This window comes from Barbus barbus (genome assembly GCF_936440315.1).
Source record: "Barbus barbus genome assembly, chromosome: 28".
In the NCBI taxonomy this organism is placed as follows: Eukaryota; Metazoa; Chordata; class Actinopteri; order Cypriniformes; family Cyprinidae; genus Barbus; species Barbus barbus.
This window is the reverse complement of record NC_136756.1, coordinates 4,855,931-4,882,269: the sequence shown is the minus strand read 5'-3', so window position 1 is coordinate 4,882,269 and position 26,339 is coordinate 4,855,931. Positions and strand designations below refer to the sequence as shown.

Genomic DNA, 26,339 nt, shown 5'->3' with positions numbered 1-26,339 from the left:
ATTATATCCTAGCATTAAGTCCAGTTCGGTGTACAATTTTATATATATGTGTGTGTGTGTGTGTGTGTGTGTGTGTGTGTGTGACATTTTTAGAGTACGCAGAAGAAAAAAAAAAAAAACAGTAAAAACTTAAAATATGAGAATTAACTATTTACGTAGATAATTAGAGAGAAACATCAGAGAGAACGTCTGTGCTGCTAAAGTTTTTTTTTTTTCTATCGGAGAATTCTATTTTTAATACGAGCGTTCTAAAAATGTCCTAAAACGTTCACGGAGTTTAACTGGCCATCAGTAAACGATCCCTGGGTCACTTCCAGTCTTTTTCCACTGTGGTCTTGATCTGTACACTTAGCTAAGCTCTTTACATAACTTAGCTCAAAACATTTAAATATACTTATTTATTAACATTTTCTTGCACTTCGCGTGGCAATGCTTGACTGACGCAACTGTGTGTCAACAGAAGCGCACCGATGATTGGTGGAAGGATGCACAAATCTGATTGGAGAAATCATGGTTCGCTCCAATCCGAACACGCGCGTGCTGAGGGCTGTGCTTCTGCGGGGCTGGCGGAAGCGTAAACCGGCGACGGCGTGCGTGTGTGTGCAGGAAGAGAAATGGCGGACGCGGTGTCTATCTTCATGTCAATTGGCCTTAGTGAGCAGAAAGCTAAGGAAACATTGAAAAATGAAGCACTCTCATCAACACTCAAGAAGGCTATTGAACAGGTATATAATTAATTAATACGCATAATAAAGCAGTTGCTGCTGTGCGCTGTCAACCTCACCAGCCTCTAGAGAACTTGCATTACAGTTTCTTTACCCGTTACATGCACAAGAAGTATTTGGAAAAAGTAGTATTATTGCTGATGTTACGGTTTATTTTCCAGGCTCAAGGGCTGCTGGGGTCCGCTAGCATTGATAAGACTGCAGGCACTCTGCTGTATAACATGGTGACACGACTCAAAGACTCCAGTCGACTGTCTTTCCTCACAGAGTACATCATTACACAAAAAATCACCTCAGAACTGCAGCTGTCAGGTATCTGCTTGGCTTTGCTCTTCTGTCACTCTGTGTTTTTTTCTCCAATGTCTATAATGCTTTGTGTTCTATATGTAGAGATCAGTAAACTTAAACTGTTAGTGTTTTTAAATGACCGCAATGTTAGTTTTATTGCAAGAAAACAAACCACTTCATTGAATAAAATAAAATAAAACGAAAGTGAAAAGAAAAAAGACAGCTTAATTAGTACAACAAGTCATCAGAATTCTTCAAAAACTTCTTGTTCTTTCTGTTATCAATGAGATTAAGAGGTTTTACAATAAGGGCACCCCTCCCATAATTAAAAGCCAATTAAAGGGGAATTTGTGGGGAAGTCGTGGCCTAATGGTTAGAGAGTCGGACTCGTAATCCAAAGGTTCGAGTCTCCGGCCGGCAGGAATTGTAGGTGGGGGGAGTGAATGTCCAGCGCTCTCTCCACCCTCAATACCACGACTGAGGTGCCCTTGAGCAAGGCACCGAACCCCCAACTGCTCCCCGGGCGCCGCAGCATGGCTGCCCACTGCTCCGGGTGTGTGTTCACGGTGTGTGTGTGTGTGTGTGTGTTCACTACTCACTGCTGTGTGTGTGCACTTGGATGGGTTAAACGCAGAGCACCAATTTCGAGTATGGGTCACCATACTTGACAATACGTCACGACTTTACTTTTTTTTACTTTTTTTTAATTTCAGCTGATTGTGTGACTTTTCAACGCAAAGTGAATGTATTTACACAGTAATCACGATTGCGGGAAACCGAAAACAAGACCTTTAACTGGTTGACATTGGTGAGATTTATTAGACACTAGATAACATAATTTGTACAGTTAAAAAAAGAAAACACAAACATACACACGAAGAGAAAACGTTATAAAAGAAGATTGGATTGTCAGAAATATCTGTATCTATCAGCACTGAAAATGAACCCCCATATGATGTTAGTGCTCATTATCGGGACCCTTTCTCGTGGGTCAGAGGGCTTCAATAATTTGCATTTCACCACTTGCTGACATTTTTATTTCTGATATTTTTCTCAGCGGCAGTGGACTTTGTAAAAAGCCACCCTCAGGAAAACCTGGATCGAGTTGAGTTTGAGGCTACCTGTGGCGTGGGAGTGGTGGTCACACCTGAGCAGATCGAGGATGCGGTAAGGATGCTTTACATTATCAAGGTCTTTTGAGGTGTGAGTGCAGACATGTAGGAGATAAAAAATGTCAATCAAAAAACTGAACACGTCTACTTTTTTATTATTACTAATTTCAGAATGTTATTATTTTTGAGATGAAAACTGAGATGCTTTTAAGAAGTTAAAATGTGTGCTGGACATTTGGTGATTGCTTTTCCTCCGCTATCTGCTCCAGCTCATTAGCGTTTCATCAAAAGCTTTTTTTAAACAAATGTTTACGATAATGGTGAGAAACACCAGGTTCATCTGAATGACGTGTCTTTGTTCTCATATTTATTTTTGTATTGTTTATATAGTGGCCATTATTGAAATGTCAGTGTTGGGTGTAACTACTTATGAAGTAATTAGTAACTGTAATTTAAAGGGATGACTCTTATTTCTTCTAATGTAATTACAGTTACTTCCTATGTAATTGAACTTTAATGTGTATAGACAATATTTATATACAATACAATACAATAGTGGAATTAAAGGGGTGGTTTACTGCCTTTTTTCTTTGCTTGATTGTGTTTATGGGGTGCAATATAACATGTCTTCATGTTTCGTTGTTAAAAAACGCCTTAGTTTTCATAAATTTTACCTTTATTGTAAGCCGCTTTCTCCTCTGTCATTTGAACGACCGGTTGACTTCCTGATTCTATGAAACCACTCCCTCAGAAACAGGCAATGGGCTCTGATTGGTTAATTGGTTAAAAATTAGTACATAATTACAAATTCGGGTCCAAAATGTTTGTACGCGTTTGTCATAGACACACGAAATAGCATAACTAACTGGCTACTAAAGCCAGCGTTGGCATTTGTTTACGTCCTTGATAAAACTAAAACATTACGTCTGAAATTATACATGCAAATACATTTAAAATGATTAAATCTTACTTACAGGTTGTGGCCCAACAACTGCTGCCTCTGGTTTTAAAGTTGGAACTGCTCCATGTTTTAGTGATAGTTTCTGGTTGAATCCGGCGTTGAACTCGTGTCGATTCTGGAAGCTGTCTTCCGTAAAATGCGCAGCACAGAGAGCTAAGTTACGATTGTAATTGTCAGGAACATAATCAAACATAAATTTTCACCATTGTTGACGAACTACAGCGTCCGTAGGAAGCCCGAACACAGAAGACCTGACAGCTGGGTGAAAATAACACACTTTCGACGGCATGGCTACAGCTCTCCACTATAACTCTTCCTCTTCGACAAAGCCGCAGAACATGGCCTTGCCCCCTTTTATGGGTTTGTTACATATAAAACCCGGGAAGTATGTCGTTGTAGTCCCATTTGAGTCGTTTTTGTAGGCATTAAACTTCCTGATTTTTAAAAGACGAAATCTCTGCTTACGTTGAACTTTCAGCGCAGCAGCTTTGCAGATACTGCTCATGCACCAACAGCAAAATTTAAGTCTAAACCTTAAAATGCATGCTTTTTATTTACCCTTCTCACTTTAAATGGTGAGTTAATAAGAATATTGGTAACACTTTAGTGTCCAATTCTCACTATTAACTAGTTGGGTATTAGCATGAATATTACTGGGATATTGGCTGTTTATTATTACTTAAAAAGCATATATTAATGTCTTATTCTGCAAGACCTTATTCTAAATCCTTAATCCTACCCAATTTAATTGTTAACAGCTTCTTTACTAAGTATTAATAAACAGTAATTAGGAGTATACTGAGGTAAAATTATGGTTAGTTTTTAGTTAATAGCTAGTTAAGAGTGAGAATTGGACCATAATCTAAAGCGTGATCAGAATAATTTATGTAGTTATCTATTATTAATTTGAAGATTTTATATATATGTATATCCTTGTATCATTCATTAATTTTGATGTAGGATTTAGAAAGTAAGGTAACACTTTAAGGGTCTCTTAACTAGTTGCTTATTATCATGCATATTACTAGAATATTAGCCATTTATTAGTAGTAATTAGGCACATATTAATGCCTTATTCTACATCCCTAATCCTACCCAATACCTAAACTTAACAACTACCTTACTAAATATTAATTATAAATATAATAACTATTATTAATAAGCAGCAAATTAGGAATTTATTGAGGGAAAAGTCGTAGTTAATAGTGAATACATGTTGCCTATTCTAAAGTGTTACTGAAAGTAATTAAATACTTTTGGAGAGAGTAATTTGTACAATAATCTAATTACACTGTTGAAGATGTAATTAGTAACTAGTAATTAATTACTTTTTTAGAATAACTTACCCAACACTAAATGGTTTCCTCCGTTTATTCAAGCTAATAATTTTTTTCAATATCTATTAAGTATTAAAAATATGATGGATTTTCATAGTTGTCAGTTAGTGCTTTATGAATTCTAATCTGTCATTGACATATTAATAATGTGATAATTCCACAGGTTGAATTGATTATCAGGAAGCACAAAGATCAGCTGCTGGCAGAGAGATATCGCTTCAACATGGGGATGCTCATGGGTGAGGCAGCAGATCATATGTGTGTGAATACAGTCATGTGTGGTGCTGCTGAGGAAGAGTTTTGGTTTGTGCTCTTCAGGCGAGGCCAGGACCGCTCTCAAATGGGCTGATGGGAAGATAGTCAAGAATGAAGTGGATATGCAGGTTTGTGTGACAGTTTCACTACCTTGCTCAAATCAGTCCAAATCATTGTGTATCATTTTCGGTGCACTGAAAACTCGTGTTGTTTCTCAGGTGCTGCACCTTCTGGGATCAAAAACTGAGGCAGATCTGGAGAAAAAGCCCAAGGTATATATTTTTTTTACTGTCTCTGTTCTCTTGTGGCACACACACGCATGCCCCTTTTCTACTGAAACAGTGCTGGTGAGAATCTGTTGCAAACATAATATTTTCCGCAATGGTGTAGCAGTATATAGGCATGTTATGTTGTACCGGCCCAAAACTGTTGCATCACAGAAGTCCTTGATTGCAAGTCTTATTCCTGCATATGTTTCATGCCAGATTGAGTTGTTGTTGTTGTCAGTTCCCTCTGAGGCATGCACAGAACAGGGCTACACTGCTGGCACCGGCAGCATGCTGGTTTAAAACACGTAACAGAGATTTCTGTAGTTGTTATGTGAACTATGCAGCTGTGAAATGTGTTTTTCTCTTATCACAGGCTGCCAAACCTAAAGCTGCAGAGAGAGATGTGAAGATTGAGCAGGATGTAAATAGTAAGACAAAGATACCTATAAGAATCTTTTTTTTTTTCTTAGCACTTTAATGTAACTTATGCATCTTTGGCTGTGTGTAAATTAAATGCTGCATCAGAGATACTAAGTTTGGGCAGTATGGCGATATATTGTGGTGAGATTTTACTATACCGTGGTGGTCATTGTGGTACTGTATGTACATATTGCTGTGTAAAGCAGGACTGCTCAATGTCAGCATTAAAATGAAGTTGCAATAATCTTTTCCTAACTATTGTGATGTATATCTGAGTGAAACGGCCTCTCAAATGAGAAAAACTGATCTAGTGTATCAGGAAATGATTGAATTGTTGTAGTTTGCTAATTGTTGCGATCTCATGTGAGGGACAGGTTGCTGGAGGGCAGGGATTATTACCCTTGCTCCAGACCAAATCAGAAAGATTTGTCATCATCAGGGAAGGGGAACTTGAAGTGGGCATGAAATATAAATAATCCATCTATTTTCTAAATTAATGTTATAGATTTTATTGTAAAAAAAATGATCTCAGTAATATTTAATAGAAATTTCTTAACCTGATCTTCAAGTGAAAACTACAGGCTTCTCTCTGGTGTCGCATGCTGGACTTGTTAACCCTGCAAGCTCACGTTCATCTGCCTCTTGAGTGCAACACCTGCATCTCAACAATATAAGTCCTTACTATCACTTTACACATCCTTGCTGAATAAAGCTATTAATCTCTTTCAAAAAAGAAATCTGAACGGTAGTGTATATTGTTACAAAAGATTTATATTTTGTTCTTTTAAACTTTTTATTTATCAAAGAATCCTGAAAAAAGTATCACAGATTCCAAAAATATGGATGTTTCCAACATAACATAAATCAGCTTGTTAGAATGTGATTAGCACATAACAGGCACATATCAGTATAAACAGAGATGTAAGTCGTTAACTTACAATATGCATCACATGACTAAACGTGTCATTGTTTTAAAAAAAAAAATTCAACACTGCAATGCAGAAACCGTTTTCAATTTGATCCACTTCAGAGCATGTCTTTGAAAAGCTCAGTTTTCTCACTGTGGACAGAACTGAGAGAAACAGATGCACTTTCAAAAGTATCGGGATTAGTGTAAATGTAGCCTAAACGATGGCAAAAATTCAATTATTTGGGCAAACAGTTCTTTTAAAGAGATCGTCTAAAAAGCCTAAATGAAATGTGCTCATCATATATCATATATCTCTTCACAATACTTGGATTATACCACTCAGTTTATATGGATTCATTTTACGATGACTTAAGTTTTGATTACCTTCAACCTAGAACTTTTTCTTCATCAAATCTATTTTCTGTTTGTAGGTGAAGTGAACACAGAGGGGAAGTCATTGATGGAGCAGCTGAGAGGAGAGGCGCTCAAGTTTCATAAGCCAGGTGAGACTGTTGACTTGTTGATCATTGGCAGCTTCCTAGAGTTTGAAGCAGAACCACAGTACTGTATGCACAGCTCTGTACAATGCACCATCAGGGGAAAATTGCCTAAAAGTATATCACGTGGTTTATTGTTCTCTCTCTTTAGGGGAGAATTACAAGACTGAGGGTTATGTTATGACGCCCAACACCATGAATTTGCTGAAGAAGCACTTGGAAGAGACAGGAGGACAGGTATGACCTGACGTTTACTCTAAATGCTGCTTAAAAGTCTTTTGGTTAACATTATCCAGTATCCTGCGTGGCCTAGGTGTCATCAGAGGTGGTTACATTCTGATGAAAGATTAAGAAGATAAACAGTTTTGGTTTTTTGGTGATGTGCTGATATTTCAACAACTGAAAATTTATCGGCAGATACTGATATTGCAATTATTTTAATTTAGCCTGTTCTATTCGCTTTTAATGTAGTTGATGCTCGACTAAATCTGTCATGAGAGCATGTTTTTTTTATTACAGTCACTGTTTAAATGTTTATATTTCAACACCAAATTAGAGTAGAAACATAATTATTAAAGATGACATCCTAATTTTGGTCTTGGACCAGAATTTTCATTTAGTAAATTTTATCTTTTGAATTATTGTCTCTGATGAAGTGTGCACAATAAGACCAGAAACATGAATTAAAAAACTAAACTAACAATTCATATTGACTGAATATTTTGTTTAAATCCAAATCTCGCTTTTTCCTTCCTATTTGTAGGTCCGCAGCCGTTTCCCCCCTGAGCCTAATGGGATTCTGCATATTGGTCATGCCAAAGCAATCAATTTCAATTTTGGTTATGCCAAGGTACACACACACACACACACACAGACTCACTCATACAAACCATGTCTAACAAGAAATTCCTTTCTGACCTCATGTGTCTGTTTGAAGGCCAATAATGGCATCTGTTTCCTGCGGTATGATGACACAAACCCCGAGAAAGAGGAGGAGAAGTACTTTACTGCCATCAAAGAAATGGTGGAGTGGCTTGGTGAGTATTAAGAGCAGTCAGGCTAAGCCTGATTGTTGTTTACAGCTGATATTCAATGTGTAGTTCACTCAAACATGAAAAGCAGACCCTTGCTGTACCACCCTTTACAGCAGTATGTGCTTCCAATGCATTATGCATTTCAACACATTTAAGAACAAGATTTAAAAGGAAAAGAAAGGGCTTTGTATTGAATGCCAAAGCGTTTCAAATGTGAACTTTTCTATTAAAGATCATTGTTCACACGGATGTTTGCTTGTTTGTTCTTCTCTCTCACTCAGGGTACAAACCATACGCTGTCACACACGCCTCTGATCACTTCCAGCTTCTCTACGATCTTGCTGTTGATCTCATTCGCAGGTGGGATTACAAATCTGACGCCTCAGGGCTCTACGCCCCAGGCTTTGCATGACCTTTTTAGACTTTGTTTCATGAACTTGGTAAAGTTTTACTTTAAAAGATAATATAAAGGAGGATGAGAAAGTATGTGAAAACAGCGGGGAGTTCAGTATATGTGTGCAGTGTGCGCATGTCAAAAGATTAGATCTGATTTGAAGCATGTGAAATAAACCAATCACTATGTTTGGTGTTAATGTACAGTGCCGTTCTAAAGTTTGGGATCAGTAAGATTTTTAATGTTTTTTAAAGATGTTTCTTATGCTAATCAAAGCTGCATTTATTTGATCAAAAATACAGAAAAAAGTGAAATATCTAAAAAAAGTTTTCTTTTTTTAATATACTTTAAAATATAATTTATTCCTGTGAAGCAAAGCTGAATTTTCAGGATCATTACTCCAGTCTTCAGTGTCACATGATCCTTCAAAAATTGTTGGAAAAGATTTCTATTTTGAATAAATGCTGTTTTTTTGTTTTGTTTGTTTTTTGTAACTTTTTATTTATCAAAGATTCAGAGAAAAAAGATTCACATATTCCAAAATAAAAATTTAAGCAGCACAACAGTTTCAACACTGATAATAAATCAGCATATCAGAATGATTTCTGAAGGATCATGTGACCCTGAAGACTGGAGGAATGATGCTGAAAATACAGCACTGCGTCACAGAAATAAATAATATTTAAAGTATATTAAAAAAGGAAACCAATATTAGAAATTGCAATAATATTTCACAGTATTACTGTTTTTTTTCAGTGTTTTTGATCAAATAAACAGCCTTGATGAGCATAAGAGACATAAAAAACTGATGTAAACACTTTTCTGATTTATCAGTCAGAATGATTTCTTTCCGATTAAAACAAAAAGTGATCCATCTGATTCTCAATCAATTATGCTTCCTAACTGGATAGATCGATATCTTGAAGTATTGACTTTGACTTTGTTGACTGTGTTGCTTTATTTATTTTTTTTGAGCAGTGAAATTAATGTGTGCTGGATGTGAATGTGGTTTATATGATAGACTAATGATTGATTTTTGTTTTTGTGTCAGGGGTCATGCGTACGTGTGCCACCAGCGTGGAGAGGAACTCAAGGGCCACAATGCCCCTCCTTCCCCCTGGAGAGAGCGACCCGTGGAGGAATCTTTGCTTTTGTTTGACAGGATGAGAAAGGGCATGTTTGCAGAAGGAGAAGTCACTCTCAGAATGAAGATGGTGATGGAAGATGGAAAAATGGACCCTGTGGCGTACCGGATCAAATACACGCCACATCACAGGACAGGAGACACTTGGTAAGACACTTTATTTCAGTTACGTGGTGTGATTTTTGTTTATTATCGTTATGCCATTCTTTTCTTATGTCCTGTGCACAGGTGCATATACCCAACGTATGATTACACACACTGTCTTTGTGACTCCATTGAGAACATCACACACTCACTGTGCACCAAAGAGTTTCAGTCCAGGTATGTCAACATTAATAAATAAATAAATATCTCTTTCAACTAAAGCTGTAACCTGTACAGTTGGTACATGACTTTAAAGGTTAAAACTAACAAGACCAAACCATGAAATTTAACAGCTTTTTAGATATAATAATCAACAATCAAAAAGAGTTGTTTACAAAGATCAACTGCATTTAAGTCTGATTTTATATTTAAAGATATCATTATTTCTACTTAATTTGTAGTTGGAAAATAAATGTTTTAATTGTGACTAATAACTTTTATGATAAATTATAAATCTTCACTAACAGGTTAAATAAAATATAATGATTATGTACTTATGTAGCAATGTGTTTTCTAGTTGAATAACAAGTGTATGAACATTAATTGACTTTCTTGAGGTAGGCATTATGTTTAGAGTTGAAACGGTATTAAACTCAATTATAGTGATTGCCAAAAGATTATCAGAATCGTTACGGTATTGTTTAAATGTGTGGTAAAAATGTTCAGTCACCAAAAATCAAGTACTGATGCACACAATGAAGTCATTCACCAAACCAACAAATAAAATTAGCATCGCCATGCACTTTGTGTTTGCTTAAACTTTAAAATAATAACATTTAACAGCACCCAGTAAGTCGGAGTTAAATAATCTTGAATAATCAATTTCTCTATGAAAGTTAAGTTATATTAAATTTTACCAATATAACATTGCTGTATATACTAAATGCCTGTTTTTCTCTCTCTCTCAGACGATCCTCATATTTCTGGTTGTGTAATGCTTTGGATTTGTACTGCCCGGTGCAGTGGGAATATGGCCGACTCAATCTCACTTACACTGTTGTTTCCAAGAGGAAGATCATTAAACTGGTGGAAACTAGAATTGTTAGGTAACAAAAAATTTGTGGGTCATTTAATTGTGAACTGGAAATTATTGTAATGTGTTGGTCTCTTGTATTGTGTTTTTCAGAGATTGGGATGATCCACGACTTTTTACCCTCACAGCTCTCAGGAGACGTGGGTTCCCTCCACTAGCTATTAACAATTTCTGTGCCCGGGTAAGAGAGAGAAAACAAAAACGCTAAAAGAAAAATGGTGTGGCATTGTATTATGTCACAAAAGTACTAATCAGCATACAGTGTGTGAAAGATTGAATGGTATCATGAGCTAACGATCACCACTATTAACTATACACCACTTCGCTGATACACTGTAAAAAAAATTCCGTAAAATTTACGGTAAAAAACTGGCAGCTGTGGTTACCAGAATTCTACCGTAAAAAATACGGTAGCAACGTTTTAGGTTTTACGGTTTTAAATTAAATTTACAATTAAATACCGTAATTTCTTGAACTGATATAATCTTAATATACCAACCTATTAAAGTACTGAAATCTGTTTTGTTCCTCTGAAATACACTGATATCCACCAAATGCAGGTGATGAGGAAGTCACATGATGAGCCAAAGCCCATCACAAGCAACTTTTAAACAATAGAATATACAGAAGGTGCACAGTGTCATTCACACAAGCACTAAACACCATCATGGTGAGACTCATTAAACTGAAATATGCTATAAACATTAATTTAACAACATTAGATGTAACATACAACCCTAATAAACATAACTGACAAGAAAAAACTAAGAAGAAACAGTTATTTCAAAGAAAAAACGTCAAATTCAAACAGAATTTGAAATGGAAAGCAGGGAATTCTGGGAACATCAGTTTACGGTTTTTCCCTGTAAATTTTACAGGAACTTTCCGTTAACCATGTAACAGGTTTTTACCGTAGCATTTTCACAGTTTTTTACCGTTAAAATCACGATCATTTTTTACAGTGTAGATTTTAAAATAAATAATATGGTAACACTTTATTTTAGGGTCTCTTAACTAGTTGCTTATTAGCATGCATATTACTAGAATATTAGTCATTTATTAGTAGTAATTAAGCACATATTAATGCCTTATTCTACATCCCTAATCCTACCCAATACCTAAACTTAACAACTACCTTACTAACTATTAATAAGCAGCAAATTAGTTTATTGAGGAAAAAGTCGTGGTAAATAGTCAATAAGTATTCCCTATTCTAAAGTGTTACCAATAATATAAACAAAAACATTTCACTTTGGTTTATATTAAGGGGCTTGGAGAAAAGTTTGAGAACCACTGATCTAATAGGATTTGGATTTGGTCCTTGAAATGAAATCTTTAATGGCCATTCAAAGACTTGTTCAAATGATATAGCTGCTTATTTGCCAAATATCAACAAAATATTAAAACTGTTATAGTTTAATAGAAGTCGTGTGCATCTGTGTTTCACTGTGGAAGTTTAAATAGCCTTGCTAATGCTTATAATTAAAGAATACCAGATGTTGGCCCTTTTATCCATTACTGATGTATTGGTTAACATTAGAAACTGTTCCCATCTGTCAACATCTCTTGTTCTCTTCTAGGTGGGTGTGACTGTTGCCCAGACCACCATGGAGCCGCACCTGCTGGAGGCGTGTGTTAGGGAGGTACTCAACGACACCGCTCCTCGTGCCATGGTCATACTCGAGCCTCTCAAAGTCACCATCACCAACCTGCCAACCAATGCAAAGGTAAACGCATGCAGAAGTGCATTACATGGAACGATATACAGCTAGCCGGTCATTATCAACCTGCAGTTTTGCTGCAACGACTGGCTGCAAGTACATTATTCTGCTTATTAAGTGGCTACTTCAATAAACTGATGAAAATTAAATTTAATAGAGGTTAGAGGTAGAGGTTAAATCTTACATTAAAAAATGGTCTGTTACAACAAATAAAATCTCCCTTGCTAAAACAATGTTATAGTATTTATTTCTATTTAAATAATTTGTTGCTTTTTCTATTAATTAGCATAGTATCAATGTAAGGTCATTTTGGTTTTCCGTCATTCAGCTCTTTCTTTTTATAGATTTATGCTCATTATTAATAATAATACTGTACCTCTGAGGTCATTTACTGTAGTTGCTAGTTGTTTTGACTGTAGGTAGCCCTGAAATGTTGCTATGGACAACAGTAAATTATAATTAAGGATATGGGTGCATTAATGTACTTTTATAACTGCAGTGGATCACTGCTTTGTTTCTCCCCGATTCAGAAGGAGGTTCGAGTACCAGACTTCCCAGCCAATGAAGCCAAGGGCAGCCATGTGGTTCCCTTCTCAAAGACCATCTTTATTGAGCAGAGTGACTTTAGAGAGGTGTTTTAAAAACAAATCATGGATCAGTTTTGAACAGAATTATCTTATATAAACAGAGCTGACTCTTTTCTTTTTGCTGTTTTATGTGTATTTGCTGCAGGTGATGGAGAAGGGCTACAAGCGTCTGACTCCAGATCAGCCAGTAGGCTTGAGACATGCAGGATACGTCATCTCTCTACAGCGTGTCATCAAGGTGAAAGACCGCTCACTTTCCCGTAGTCCACATGCTCTACCAGGTTCACTTGATTAGTTCACATTAAACAGGTTTTTATCAAATAGTTTTTAACAGTCAAAGCTTTATTACTGCAATCCCTACATGGATATAAGTTGATGCACCATTCAAAAATATAATAGTAAATAAACAAATACAGGCTAGAGCCCACCTTCCCCATTATGAGAGAAAAGTGAGTTAACATTTTAAGGTGAAATATTCTGAAATTTGATTCACCTCATTTAATTCTGTTTATTCCTGAATAACTCAGTGTTTTTGAACAAATCAGTTGAGGTAATGATTCAGTGACTAATATGTATTCACTTGTCACCAGCAACTGGTGTAACAATTAAAGGGTCACTAAAAAATTCCCACCAATGAAGCACAGACCAAAGCAAACCGAAGAGTGCAAATACAGACAACTGGAGTGACTCAAACAGTGAAATGTCCCAGTGTTTGTACATCAGCACTCTTTTTAAGACAAAATTAAGGATAAACTCAGAACTAACTGTTGAATAATGCAAAATAAATGATAATAGTTAATATCTTCCTTTTTTGTCAGGATGGCTGTGGTAAAGTGTGTGAGCTAGAGGTGACGTGTGCCAGCTCAGACTCTGTAGAAAAGCCCAAAGCATTCATTCACTGGGTGAGCGATCCACTGCGGTGTGAAGTACGCCTGTATGAAAGACTGTAAGTCTCCTTGTGCACTGACAAACCTGAGAATTTGACTTCTAATCACATTTTATGTCACATCCACGGTCTGTGTTATTTGTAGGTTTCTCCATAAAAACCCAGAGGACCCAGCTGAGGTTCCTGCTGGATTCCTGAGTGACATTAACCCTGTAAGGGAATGCATTATATAAAATGTTTGATCTGAAGATTTGAGAAACTTCTAACCCAAAGTATACGAGTAGTGGTAGTAGTGATTTACCTAACCTCCACAAACTAATGATTTTATGCTATATTAAACTAAAGCAAGCAACTGCAGAAAATGAATCTAGTCATTTAGACATTCCTCTTATTGAAAGATTTGATAGTTTCACTAATCAGTTTTTCCTTCTTTGTGCTTCTTAGAATTCCTTAACAGAGATTGAAAGTGCCTTAGTAGACCGTTCTGTGGGCAAGGCCAAAGTGTTTGATAAGTTTCAGTTTGAGAGAGTGGGTTATTTCTCTGTGGACCCTGATAGCACATCTGAAAAGGTAAATCCAGAAAACACCAATGTTTATGTTAAGAAGAGATTAACACAGTAGAGGAAACAATGCTTCATCTTTGTCACTGTTTTCTGCCCAGTTGGTGTTTAACAGAACTGTTACGCTCAAGGAGGACCCAGGAAAGATCTGACTGGACTGCAACACAGAAGCTGTACTTTCAGCTGCACAGCCATCATGCATCACATCGCAGCTTTTAATAAAGTCAAATAAACCAGGGAATTCAACATATCCTATCCATACTATGTAAAGCCTTTATCTGTGCAAGTGCTTGGCTGTTTTGTATAACTTTTTCAATTTGCAGAAGTTGGCATCTATGAAATAAACAAATGAAAGATTTTGACTGGCTTGATGGAATAGATTCTAACGTGAAATTCAGTTCTATTCGAAATATCCTTCACATTATGAACTGCATGGCTTTTTTGGATAATACATCTTTCTTGTGGACAACAAGCAAATCTATTTAAATTTCTGTGGGAGAATCATAGCTATCCTAAGACAGAATACCAGATTAGAGTTATGGTGTCCTAATTCATAAAATGTTAAAGGTTCCCTAGATGGCATGCTGCTTTTAGTGAATTTTGAAAAATGTCTTATAACTGCATTTAAAGAGGCTGCAGAACTAAAGTCACAGCTATATAGGTACTAATCATGACTGTGCAGGTTTATTGTTAAATGTACTTTACAAAGGCCAGTACTAAACCTAAAACTACACTTAAAACAGGATTTTGTGTCTTCCAATGAAAATAGCACAACTGCACTATATGTACATTGTTTACAAAACACAACTGCACTATTTATTTAAACCTTCCTATTCATGGTACTCAAAATCCATGAAATGTTGTGCTAGCACGTGATATTTTGTGAAAATATGTATACATTTGTCACATTGTACCATAATTTAAAGCACATTAAAATGGCCACCACAGAGAGCCCTGAAGCAGTATTGGATATAAATAAACTTAGGTGTAATTCACATTACATGGGTCTGGACAATGGAGATATCAGAAGCATTTTTTGTATAGGTTTGTTAAAATAAAAGTAACAGTTCCAGGTGTCTGGACACCTTGAAATATATGTTGGCCAGCATAGGTGCAGTTATTATACTAAGTCATAAATATGACCTTTCAATGAGGCGAAATAAAACACAGGGTGAAACTTGATTTTTGGTTGATTTGTGGGTGTTTCATACCTTTCATAATGGAGTCTGTGATTACATTAAGATCAAAATTACAACCACAACTGCTTTCTCTTATAACATACACTGTTGAATCGTGCACATCAAGACCAAAAATATAAAGTAAATGGGGTAAACACTGATTTCTTCTTGTAATGCTCAGGTTTCGTGATGTTCATGCCAAGCTTCTCAAGGATTACTGATTTAATAGTCTCTACACAGTTTTTAGATCTCTACGGTTAGTCTGTTTTCTCAAGGGTGTTATTGTCTTGCAAACAGAAAGTGAGAGTTTGGGGAGTGTTGTTGGATCTGCTGTTGCAGTATGGGTGCTCTCTTCTTGAGTTCTTAGGGGGTCTGCCAACAGCTCTTCGTCCAGCCAAAGCCCCTCTCCTCCGTGGACCTGTAGCTGGTAGTACATTGATCTGATTGATTATCGGAGTGGTCTCACCAAAGGAAAAGAGTGATGCCTGAAGAGCACTGTCAGTCTTTATCTGAAAGAAACTGGACACAAAAGCTCTTATAGGCGGTGTAAAACTTGCATCCTCGACCAGCTTCTTTCTCAGCATCCCAAAAATCTCCTCAAGCTGTCCATCTAAAGACCCAACGACCTCTTCAGCTGCACCTAAACAAATAGATACAATGATAATGACTGTGTTGACTGTTAAAAGTCTGATTGATGTGAGATTCATGTAAGATGCTTGAAGATAACATACTTGGGCCTGGCTCGTTGTCTTCTGTGAAATGCTCTGCTTCTAAACAGAAAGACTGTTTGTATACACACTGTAATAGCCGATGTAATAATCACATAACAAAATATCTGCTTCCATATTAAATCTTGATCTCAGAAAACACTGAGTCACAAGACCAGGGTAAGCACATTTTAACTGGTCTGTTTTATATTTACATAACGTATGTGAACTGCATCTCACAAAGTGACCAAAGCTGAGTTGCTTCACCTGTAGTGATGATTGGTACAGCATCAACAGACACTCCATCTTCAATGCATGCGCTGTGTCCGTCTGTTTGTTTTAGAGAAAGGACAATGTTGTGAAATCAGTATCTCTTTATAGACAGCTATTGATGTAGTCTTGTTTCATTTTAGTAGGTGCGTGAAATATGCTCCTATTCACCTGTCAGTGCCACTGTCTCCCATGATTGCTCCAACTCTAAGGGTTTAAAAAGCTCGTCTGAAATGTCCTTCCCTGAACAGACACCCATGTTGAACAAGGGAAAAAAATGGAATTAAACAACAGTTTTCAGCATTTGCATGCAAATGAATATGATTTCATTTAAATAAAAAAAAAGCAAAAATGTTGAATACATCTGTAAGATTTTTTCAATTTTAAGTATACATCCTATTTATACACACACTAACATTTTGTACAATTGAGTAAAAATGTGGGCTGGGCAGTATATTGACTTTGTAAGCATCAATATCTTTTCAAAAACACAAGACTACTATTTATATGAACATAGAGTAGCGAGTAATATTGTAGTAAAGTAGTAATGTTGCAAGCAAGTACAATATCCAAATTGTCCTAAACATGCTTTATTTTAAGCGTTTCGATAACATTTCATAAGCATATAGGTTAAAGCGCCTTATCCTTACATTTCATTCATAACTTACATATTCTCATCTGTAAGTGTTAGAAAGACGTGTGTATTTCCATTTTACATAAAGGATGCAGAGAGGGTAAGCGGTTTGGAGAATGGATGGATAAAGGCTCGTCCTGACATCCAGCTATGATGACACAGGTATTTCTGACTAAAATAAATTATACATTTTGTTAAAACATCTATTGTTAGACAAATGTGTTGTTAAAAGTAGGTCTAAAATTCTACATATGGCACAAGTAACTGTATTTTTATAAGAGTAGTAATTGCAAAGGGACTATTGTAATGGAGTAAATCAAAGGTCCTCCAGTTAAAATTTACTATGTGCTTTGGTTTTTATTTATTTTCATTTTTTAAGTTCTGCCTTAAAAACAATCCTTTTTTGGTTAAGAATGTAATATTTACATTTTGACCCTTCATGTAGCCTATAGCCTAGTCTACACAGATACATTCACTATATTTGTTTTCATAGCGGTCCATTTGCTCATTGTCTGCTTGAGGCACAGTGCTTAGCAAGCTCCATTAACCTATGGTGAGTCTATATAAAGAAAACTCAACATTTACCTCACTTTATAGAAAATATATAGAAGATATTTATGTGACCTTAAATTTTTAGATTTAAAAATAAATAAGCTTTCCATTTCTGTATGGTTTGTTATGATAGGACAATATTTAGCTGAGATACAACTATTTGAAAATCTGGAATCTGAGGGTGCAAAAAAATCTAAATATTAAGAAAAGTTTATTTCTTAGTTGTCTGTTAATTTGAGTTAAAGTTGTCCAAATGAAGTTCTTAGCAATGCATATAACTAATAAAAAATTTGGTTTTGATATATGTGTCACGAATCCTGACCATGCACTTCCGTTCACTAGCCACCAGAGGTCACTCGTTCACCACACGGACTCATACACAGCTGTTCACAATTATCACGCCCACACCTGAGAACCATCTCGCAATCACCATCACCCAAACACAGACTATATAAGCCATGGACTTCCTCAGCATCGGGGCCGAGTATTGTTAGCATTTATCACTCATTCAGCGATAGCAACTACAGAGCCATTCTTATAGTCTTGTCTTGCCTTGTTTATCTTGCCGTGTCTGACCCTGCCCGTGTTTCCTGGATTTACCCCTTTGCCTTGCCGTTTGGACTGTGTTCGCGCCCCGTTTGGATTATTGCTCTCGACTCTGGATTATCTCTCTGCCTTGCCCCTTTGGATACTGTTCGCTGATCGTCGACCCACGCTTGCTCCACGGATTGCTCTGTCTTGCCTCCACCATACCTGTTTGCCGTTCTCCAGTGGCTTTTCAAGAGGACATTGGCCAGGTATGGACACTGCACGACTGTTGTTAACCCTCGAGCAGGGTTTGAGACCGCTCGAGGAATACATACAGGAGTACTTAGACCTCGCCTATTTTTCTGATCTGCCGGACTATGCTCTAATAGATTTCTTTTGTGAGGGCATTAATCAGCCGCTCAAACAACAGTTAATCCGTGAGGGTCCCCGTGCGTCACTCGCTCAATTTATGGACTATGCTTTGCTGTGTGTGGGCTCTTCATTCACTGTGGGTGTTTCGGAGGAACGCAACACCGCACTCACTCGCAAAATGGCGGTAACCACAACACCCCTTCATGTCTCCGCTGTCAAGCCAGAGTCTGCTCGCGTCTCCGCTGTCAAGCCAGAGTCTGCTCGCGTCTCCGCTGTCAAGCCAGAGTCTGCTCGCGTCTCCGCTGTCAAGCCAGAGTCTGCTCGCGTCTCCGCTGTCAAGCCAGAGTCTGCTCGCGTCTCCGCTGTCAAGCCAGAGTCTGCTCGCGTCTCCGCTGTCAAGCCAGAGTCTGCTCACGTGTCCGCTGTCAAGCCAGAGTCTGCTCACGTGTCCGCTGTCAAGCCAGAGTCTGCTCACGTGTCCGCTGTCAAGCCAGAGTCTGCTCACGTGTCCGCTGTCAAGCCAGAGTCTGCTCACGTGTCCGCTGTCAAGCCAGAGTCTGCTCACGTGTCCGCTGTCAAGCCAGAGTCTGCTCACGTCTCCGCTGTCAAGCCAGAGTCTGCTCACGCCTCCGCCAAGCTGCCAGAGGCTGTCACCAGAGATCTAAGGTCAGTCCTTCGAGTTCCCTGTCTGATATCCAGTGTGATGGACCCACCACTGATGTCAGTGCGAGTAGCTGGCATTCCCAGGGCCTCAACCCTGGCTGTTACAGTGACTGTTCCCCTGACCTCAGTGCTTCCCGTTATGGCGGTCGCCATTTTGAGTGTGTGGGCTGCACACTGTGCTCCTGAGGCCTCTCCTGTCCACAAGTCGGTTCCTGAGGCCTCCTGTCCACGAGTCTGCTCCTGAGGCCTCTCCTGTCCACGAGTCTGCTCCTGAGGCCTCTTCAGTCTACGAGTCTGCCCCAGAACCTCCAGAGGAGGCGGCGTCCACTGCAGAACCACCAGAGGTGGCAGCTTCCGCTGCAGAACCTCCCGAGGTGGTGGTGCCCACTCATGAACTCACTGTCTGCCTTGTCACGGCCACGGAGGCCGTTCCTGACCTCATGGTCTGCCCTGTCACAGCCATGGAGGCCATTCCTGAACTCACGGTCTGCCCCGTCACGGCCACGGAGGCTGTTCCTGAACTCACGGTCTGCCCCGTCACGGCCATGGAGGCCATTCCTGAACTCACGGTCTGCCCCGTCACGGCCACGGAGGCTGTTCCTGAACTCACTGTCTGCCCCGTCACGGCCATGGAGGCCATTCCCGAACTCACTGTCTGCCCCGTCACGGTCATGGAGGCCGTTCCCGAACTCACTGTCTACCCTGTCACGGCCATGGAGGCCGTCCCTGAACTCACTGTCTGTCCTGTCACGGCCAAAGAGGCCGTCTGTGAGCTCACGCCCTGTCCTGTCACGGCTCAAGAGGCCGTCTGTGAGCTCACGCCCTGTCCTGTCACGGCTCAAGAGGCCGTCTGTGAGCTCTCGCCCTGTCCTGTCACGGCTAAAGAGGCCGTCTGTGAGCTCTCGACCTGTCCTGTCATGCCTAAAAACAGCGTCTATGAATCCTCGTCCTGCCCTGCCACGCCCTCTGTGATCATGAATGCTCTCCCTGTGTTGTCTGTCTCGGTTTACCCCAGATCTCAGACTCTGCCATGGTTTCCTGCCCAGTCTGCTTCCTGTCAAGGGTTTTCTGCTCCGGTCTGGTGGTCCTCTGCCCCGCCGTGGTGGTCTTCTGCTCGGGTCTGGTGGTCGTCTGCCCCGCCGTGCTGGTCTTCTGCTCGGGTTTGGTGGTCTTCTGCTCGGGTCTGGTGGTCGTCTGCCCCGCCATGGTGGTCTTCTGCTCGGGTCTGGTGGTCGTCTGCTCCGCCGTGGTAGTCTCCTGGTCCGTCTGCTCCGCCCTGGTGGGCTCTTGCTCTGTCCTGGTCTCCGGTTCCGCCTGGGTGTCCTGCTCTGCCGGTTCTGCCTCAGTCCCCAGTCTTCCCACTTCCTCACGGACCTGGCCCTCCGTCCCTCCCCCTGTTCCGCCTCCGCTCCACCGCCCTCCTGGACTATATAGGAGCGTCTGGAAGCCGCTCCTTGGGGGGGGGGGCTATGTCATGAATCCTGACCATGCACTTCCGTTCACTAGCCACCAGAGGTCACTCGTTCACCACAATGATCACGCCCACACCTGAGAACCATCTCGCAATCACCATCACCCAAACACACACTATATAAGCCATGGACTTCCTCAGCATCGGGGCCGAGTATTGTTAGCATTTATCACTCATTCAGCGATAGCAACTTTACAGAGCCATTCTTATAGTCTTGTCTTGCCTTGTTTATCTTGCCGTGTCTGACCCTGCCCGTGTTTCCTGGATTTACCCCTTTGCCTTGCCGTTTGGACTGTGTTCGCGCCCCGTTTGGATTATTGCTCTCGACTCTGGATTATCTCTCTGCCTTGCCCCTTTGGATACTGTTCGCTGATCGTCGACCCACGCTTGCTCCACGGATTGCTCTGTCTTGCCTCCACCATACCTGTTTGCCGATCTCTGACCCTGCCTGTCTTGACCATGTTGTTTAATAAAGCTTTGCATATGGATCCGCACGTCTCACGTCTCGTCAGCCCCGTAACAATATGTATGGTAGGAAATCTACAAAATACTTTCATGGAACATGATCTTTACTTAATATCCTAATGATTTTTGGCATAAAAGAAACATCGATAAACTTGACCAATACATAAATTATGACTGGTTTTGTGGTCAAGGGTCACATATTGTATATCGCTATTCAGCCTAAAAATAGAGAGATATGATCTTTGTCTATATCGCCCAGCCCTAAAATAAGGTACAAGATGCCATACTATATTGTGAATGCAGTCATTGCTAAAGGTGCTCAAAGTGCATTGCTAGTCATGCTAAAGGCATCACACCTAGCAGAGTATATTCACAATATTGCACTGTATTGAATGTCTCATTGCTTTTAGAAAATGCAACATGAAGCCAATACTAAAGACACACATTTTCATTAAGTTTCATTCTTCTAGACTATCATATATATATATATATATATATATATATATATATATATATATATATATATAGTGCCCTCCATAAGTATTGGAACAGTAAAGACAAAATTGCTCTGTTGGCTGTGGAGTCGAGACATTTGCAAATAGGATTAAAAGATGAATATGAGACAAAACTACAGAATGTCACATTTTCTTTTTAGCCGTTTCAACACATACATGTTTTACCAAATAAAAAGAACAGCACTTTTAGAGTTCATCCCACTCATTGATGTGAGCATAAGTATTGGGACAGTTGAACATAAGGCAGATATAAAAGATTAAAAGCTATTATTTAGTTGCAGATCCCTTGCACACAATCACAGCATTGAGTCTGTGACCCATAGACATCACCAGACTCTTGGTCTCATCCTTTGAAATACTTTTCTCAGCCTTTAATGCAGCCAATCCCAATTGTTGCTTGTTTTGGGGAGTTTCTGCCTTTACTCTCCTCTTCAGATGCTGAAATTCATGTTCAGTCAGATTTAAATCTGGAGATTGACTTGAGCAATCTAAGACTTTCCATTTCTTTGCCCTTATACATTCCTTGACTGAACTGGCAGGGTGTTTTGGGTCATTGTCCTGATGCAATATGAAGCACTTCCCAATGAATCTGGTGGCATTTTCTTGAATATTGATAGGCAAGATGGTTTTGAACCCTTCCAAATTCATTCTGCTACTGTCATCATACATTAATTCAACAGTAAAGTTGAGAGGGCCTGTTCCAGAGACAGCCATGCATGCCCATGCCATGACACCACCTCCACCATGCTTTACAGATGAGGCTGTATGCTTGGGATCATTTGCAGTTCCCTTTTTTTCTCCACATTTTTGCTTTCCCGTCACTTAGATAAAGGTTCATCTTTGTCTCATTGGTCCATAAACACAGTTACAAAACTCTTCTGGCTCACCTTTGTGCTTTTTTGCAAACTCTAATCTTGCCTTTCTATGTTTGGTGCTGGTCAGAGGTTTGCATCTTGCTGTGTAGCATCTGTAATTCTGTGTCAAAGTCTCCTGAGAACAGTAGATTGTCAGAGCATCACCCCAGCTTTCTGGAAGGTGTTGGTGATTTTACAGACACGTCTTTTAGGGTTCAGTTTCACAGCTTTTATGATTTGTCTGTCATCAACTACTGTTGTTTTCTCAGCCCATCAGGTCATTGTTGGTCGCTGGTGGTTTCCAAACTCTTGATTTTGTCTCATATTCATCTTTTAATCATATTTGTAAATGTCTTGACTCCACAGTCAACAGATCAATTTTGTCTTTACTGTTCCAATACTTATGGAGGGCACTGCATACAGTATGTGTGTGTGTGTGTGCGTGTGCGTGTACTCCAGGTTTGCCAGAATTGTCTCACCTGCAGGTTCAGCACATGATTTCTGAAAAAGCTTGTGGTATAATCTGTAGTGAAATATAATAAAAATCATGACTCAATATTCATATATACAGTAATATTCATAAAAATATCTCATATATTGTTCTTCTTAAAGTTAATTCAGTTAGTCAAATGAATAAAACAATATTTTATATATAAAACAATATCACAATATTTTATCATCACAATATTTAGGATTAAATGTATAAAATATAAAACCTCTTAACAAAATTTACATTTTTAAAGAAAATGTGTAAAACTTTTTCCAGAATTATGTGAAATAAACATGAATGCTATTTAAGAGTTTTAAGAACTTGAAACTAGATTTTTACAGATATTTTAATGAAAATAATTTTTTGTTATTGACTCATAAACAACTTCACTACATTAACATTACACATTTTAAATACAGATTTTACTGAATGACTGACCTGTAGCAGAACTGAACGTCTGGGCAAATGGATCGATCCGCAATAGCATAAGTGTAGTTATCGCCTTCCTCTTCCTGCAGGTTGTATTTAATAGTCTTGAGTGCAGATGAAGGAGAGTGACCGCTTTTGTAGAGCTGTTGTAGCTTTTCAATGGTGTCGTTCGACACATCTCTCCTCCTCATGAACTCAGCTGTGTTCAGTCTATGATTATGTTCATTCCTCAAGTTCACATGAAGGAAATAGCCCTCTTCAATGTGTGGGTCTCCTGATCTGTGCATGGAAGGACAGATGAAGTATTATGTTTCAATGCAGAGTTTCATAATAGATTGCATGATTTTCTGCAAAGTAAATTTATTATAACTAAAAGTTTGGGTGTTCAAAATTTCTGAAAATTGTATTGTGTTTCTGGTCTCATTTTTGTCTCACCTGGACTTTCTTTCATACATAAATCTCTTGAGAATCAGAAACATGGTGGCAGGGCAGTTGGTATTTTTGGTTGTCTTGGGTGATGTACTGTATGTTTTGTGCTGGCATCTCAGATCCACCTGTGGAATATACACAAACTCTCAAATTTATACTGAACATGAATACCCTTTCCCCCCAAACATCTTCGCTATTAATCCTGTAACTATTATTACAATATCGTAAATCCTCATTGAATTTCTTCATTACGATAACTGTCACAAGCTTTACATTAACGGACACCCTGCTTAGCCAAGATCACTTGATGATTTAACAAAGAAAGTAATTTTAGAGAATGTTATTACACTTATGAATTACACACAATAAGGACAGGGATGTCTATTACGAAAGGTAAACAGGCTCAGTTTTGATATCATGTTGCCTTTAAAGTGTACATAAACAGTGTACATAAATACTCTGTATTTGTTGTAGCGTCCAGAGTCAGGGTATGTCCTGGATTTCCTCCATGTTAAAGCTGAGGACTTCTGGAAGTCCTCCAGCCACTTCTGGACCTGCTCCTCTGTAGTCATCTGCAACTTAAGAGCCGCTCTGAAGTTTTCAATATCCCCCGACATTTCCAGCAGTTCATGATGACAAAGTAGATGACTGTAGCCGGGTGGCAAGATTTTCTGTTACAGTAATGAAAATCATCAGTACTAACAATGAGAATTACAAAAAATAAATCAAATGAAACCATCTGGATGCATTACGTTCTTGTGAGATTGTGTGTGTGTTTTATTAACTGACACTTTTCATGGCAGAAAATCACTGCAAATGCTCACAACACAACCAAATAAAGAATTATATTTTGCAGCGCGTGTGTTGTCATATTGATGGAGCTGTTTTCTTAATCAAATGTGCATAAGAGACAAAAAAGTGATATTATTATTATTATTATTATTATTAATATTATCAGGCAACCCAAACCTGTTTCTTGATTTTAAACAATATCACTCATTAGAACATGCAGAAATTAAGAAATTATTTTCTCTATTTAGATATTTATTTTGTTAAGGAAAATTAATGGTCTGGTTTCTACAACTTTCACTTTGGAGCAAAAATCTGGCTTTAAACTATCATGATAGTTATCGATATCGACTGATATGAAAATATATTTTTTCCATATCGCCCAGCTCTATTTGCAGGTGTTTTTTTCTATTTGCAGCGCGTTTCTTTATTTGTTTGTGTTGAGAGTATTTGCAGCTCGTTTCTGTTTTTGCAGGCGTTTATTTAATTGGTTGCGTTGTGAGCATTTGCAGCATGTGTGTTGTCAAATTGATGAAGTTGTTTTTTTAATTTGCAGGTGTTTTTTCTGTTTGCAGCGCATTGAGCTCTCTCGGCCACCATAGTTTTTTTTAGATATTGCAGTACAACAAATTTGTTTAATTTTAAATGCAGTACAACAAATGATACCAAGGACACCATTAAATAGTTCAAAATATTGTGGAATTATTCAATTTGAGAGAAAATATTCTTAACTCTCATACTTTCAATTTGAAAACAATGGCAAAACACCCCGAAACAAACAAACAAACAAAAGAGTCTAGTTAGTTTTTAGTAACTATTGTGTTTTGCAGCAACAATTATATCGCACTATATAATTTATCTCATTTTGACTATGGCAACAGTGGTGGTTGGTTCTGCATGTGTTTAGACAATCTTTGTTTTTTAACCTATTTTACAGAAAATACAATTACACTGAGGAGCCACATGGAGCCAAACGTAATAACTACGGTTATTATAAGTTACATGCTATGGCATAACTATGTTACAACTATGGTATAGATTCATACTGGTTGTCAAGACTTTTATTAAAGCATTACTTTAGGCTATCGAGCCGTATGATGTCAATGTAATTTGTTAACGCTAGAGGTGATATTATAAATGAATCATGTCAGCTGTGCTAACATTAGCCACCTAGCTAACACAAACTCAGGTGGCTCTTATTGGTGAAAGCAACTGCTGCTAATAATATAAATCACAACAAACCTCCACATGATCTGTGTCCTCTGCTGCTTTATCCTCTCCAATACAATGCTGACACTTTAATAGTGTCATTTTGAGCAGCTGAGCACAGCCGAAGAGCTAAACTTCTCGATCGGGTCTAAAAGGTAACCGTCCTACGCTAAACTCTCGCGAGAATTGCAGGGAGTCCACTAGTTCTCTCTAACAAAAGGCTTTACTGACATTAAATTACAGACATGCACATTTTCGCTCATACAAAAACGACTGATACAATTACAGATTTATTTATGTGTTTGGTTTATTTGTTTGTTTGTTTTCATTGTTGATATTGACCCATTTATGTTAATATGTTTATTTCGTTTTGGGACAGATACCATTCTAATTTATTTTGTTGAGCTGTTGCTTCTGTCCAGTGTCTTGTGTGTGTGTGTGTGTGTGTGTGTGTGTTTTTACCTTGTGTTTTTACCTGGATTCTGATTGGCATGTCAATTTTGATAT

General features: G+C 38.5%; 2 protein-coding genes across 5 annotated transcripts; one reads left to right on the top strand and one right to left on the bottom strand.

Annotated features, from left to right (window-relative positions):
* The first annotated feature begins 561 nt into the window (after positions 1–561).
* On the top strand, positions 562–14,646 carry LOC306848656 (glutamine--tRNA ligase-like). 2 transcript variants are annotated; one of them, XM_079383331.1, is made up of 23 exons: positions 562–725; positions 887–1,037; positions 2,071–2,180; positions 4,587–4,662; positions 4,742–4,806; positions 4,897–4,950; positions 5,321–5,375; positions 6,709–6,780; positions 6,926–7,011; positions 7,538–7,624; positions 7,712–7,811; positions 8,090–8,168; positions 9,254–9,493; positions 9,575–9,667; positions 10,399–10,536; positions 10,617–10,704; positions 12,104–12,250; positions 12,775–12,876; positions 12,977–13,069; positions 13,650–13,777; positions 13,863–13,929; positions 14,162–14,287; positions 14,379–14,646. In XM_079383331.1, exons 1-23 carry the CDS (start codon positions 615–617, stop codon positions 14,427–14,429), a joined length of 2,319 nt encoding a protein of 772 aa, XP_079239457.1. In that variant the 5' UTR covers positions 562–614; the 3' UTR covers positions 14,430–14,646. The 2 variants fall into 2 exon arrangements, 1 of the variants encoding a protein (XP_079239457.1); XR_013782267.1 differs by having other exon boundaries at positions 569–725; positions 13,650–13,733; positions 14,379–14,636.
* On the bottom strand, positions 14,628–26,022 carry LOC306848657 (uncharacterized protein). 3 transcript variants are annotated; one of them, XM_079383332.1, is made up of 9 exons: positions 25,866–26,022; positions 24,293–24,505; positions 23,841–23,959; positions 23,415–23,684; positions 22,966–23,009; positions 16,604–16,675; positions 16,430–16,492; positions 16,187–16,225; positions 14,628–16,095 (listed from the first exon to the last, which is right to left on the bottom strand). In XM_079383332.1, the coding sequence occupies exons 1-9, from the start codon at positions 25,932–25,934 to the stop codon at positions 15,713–15,715; spliced, it is 1,272 nt and encodes a 423-aa protein (XP_079239458.1). In that variant the 5' UTR covers positions 25,935–26,022; the 3' UTR covers positions 14,628–15,712. The 3 variants fall into 3 exon arrangements, with proteins under 3 accessions (XP_079239458.1, XP_079239460.1, XP_079239459.1); XM_079383334.1 differs by having other exon boundaries at positions 14,938–16,095; positions 16,187–16,238; XM_079383333.1 differs by having other exon boundaries at positions 15,066–16,095; positions 16,187–16,253.
* Positions 26,023–26,339: the final 317 nt, after the last annotated feature.

What these genes read in the sequence shown, in the direction of transcription:
- LOC306848656 (XM_079383331.1), top strand. Translation starts at nt 615, where the DNA reads ATGGCGGACGCGGTGTCTATCTTCATGTCAATTGGCCTTAGTGAGCAG. An exon ending in GTGGAAACTAGAATTGTTAG is followed by an intron (nt 10,537 to 10,616) that starts GTAACAAAAAAT and finishes TGTGTTTTTCAG; the next exon opens with AGATTGGGATGATCCACGAC. An exon ending in CTGATAGCACATCTGAAAAG is followed by an intron (nt 14,288 to 14,378) that starts GTAAATCCAGAA and finishes TTTTCTGCCCAG; the next exon opens with TTGGTGTTTAACAGAACTGT.
- LOC306848657 (XM_079383332.1), bottom strand. Translation starts at nt 25,934, where the DNA reads ATGACACTATTAAAGTGTCAGCATTGTATTGGAGAGGATAAAGCAGCA. An exon ending in GACGTTCAGTTCTGCTACAG is followed by an intron (nt 23,010 to 23,414) that starts GTCAGTCATTCA and finishes ATTTCACTACAG; the next exon opens with ATTATACCACAAGCTTTTTC. An exon ending in ATCATGTGCTGAACCTGCAG is followed by an intron (nt 16,676 to 22,965) that starts GTGAGACAATTC and finishes GTGTCTGTTCAG; the next exon opens with GGAAGGACATTTCAGACGAG.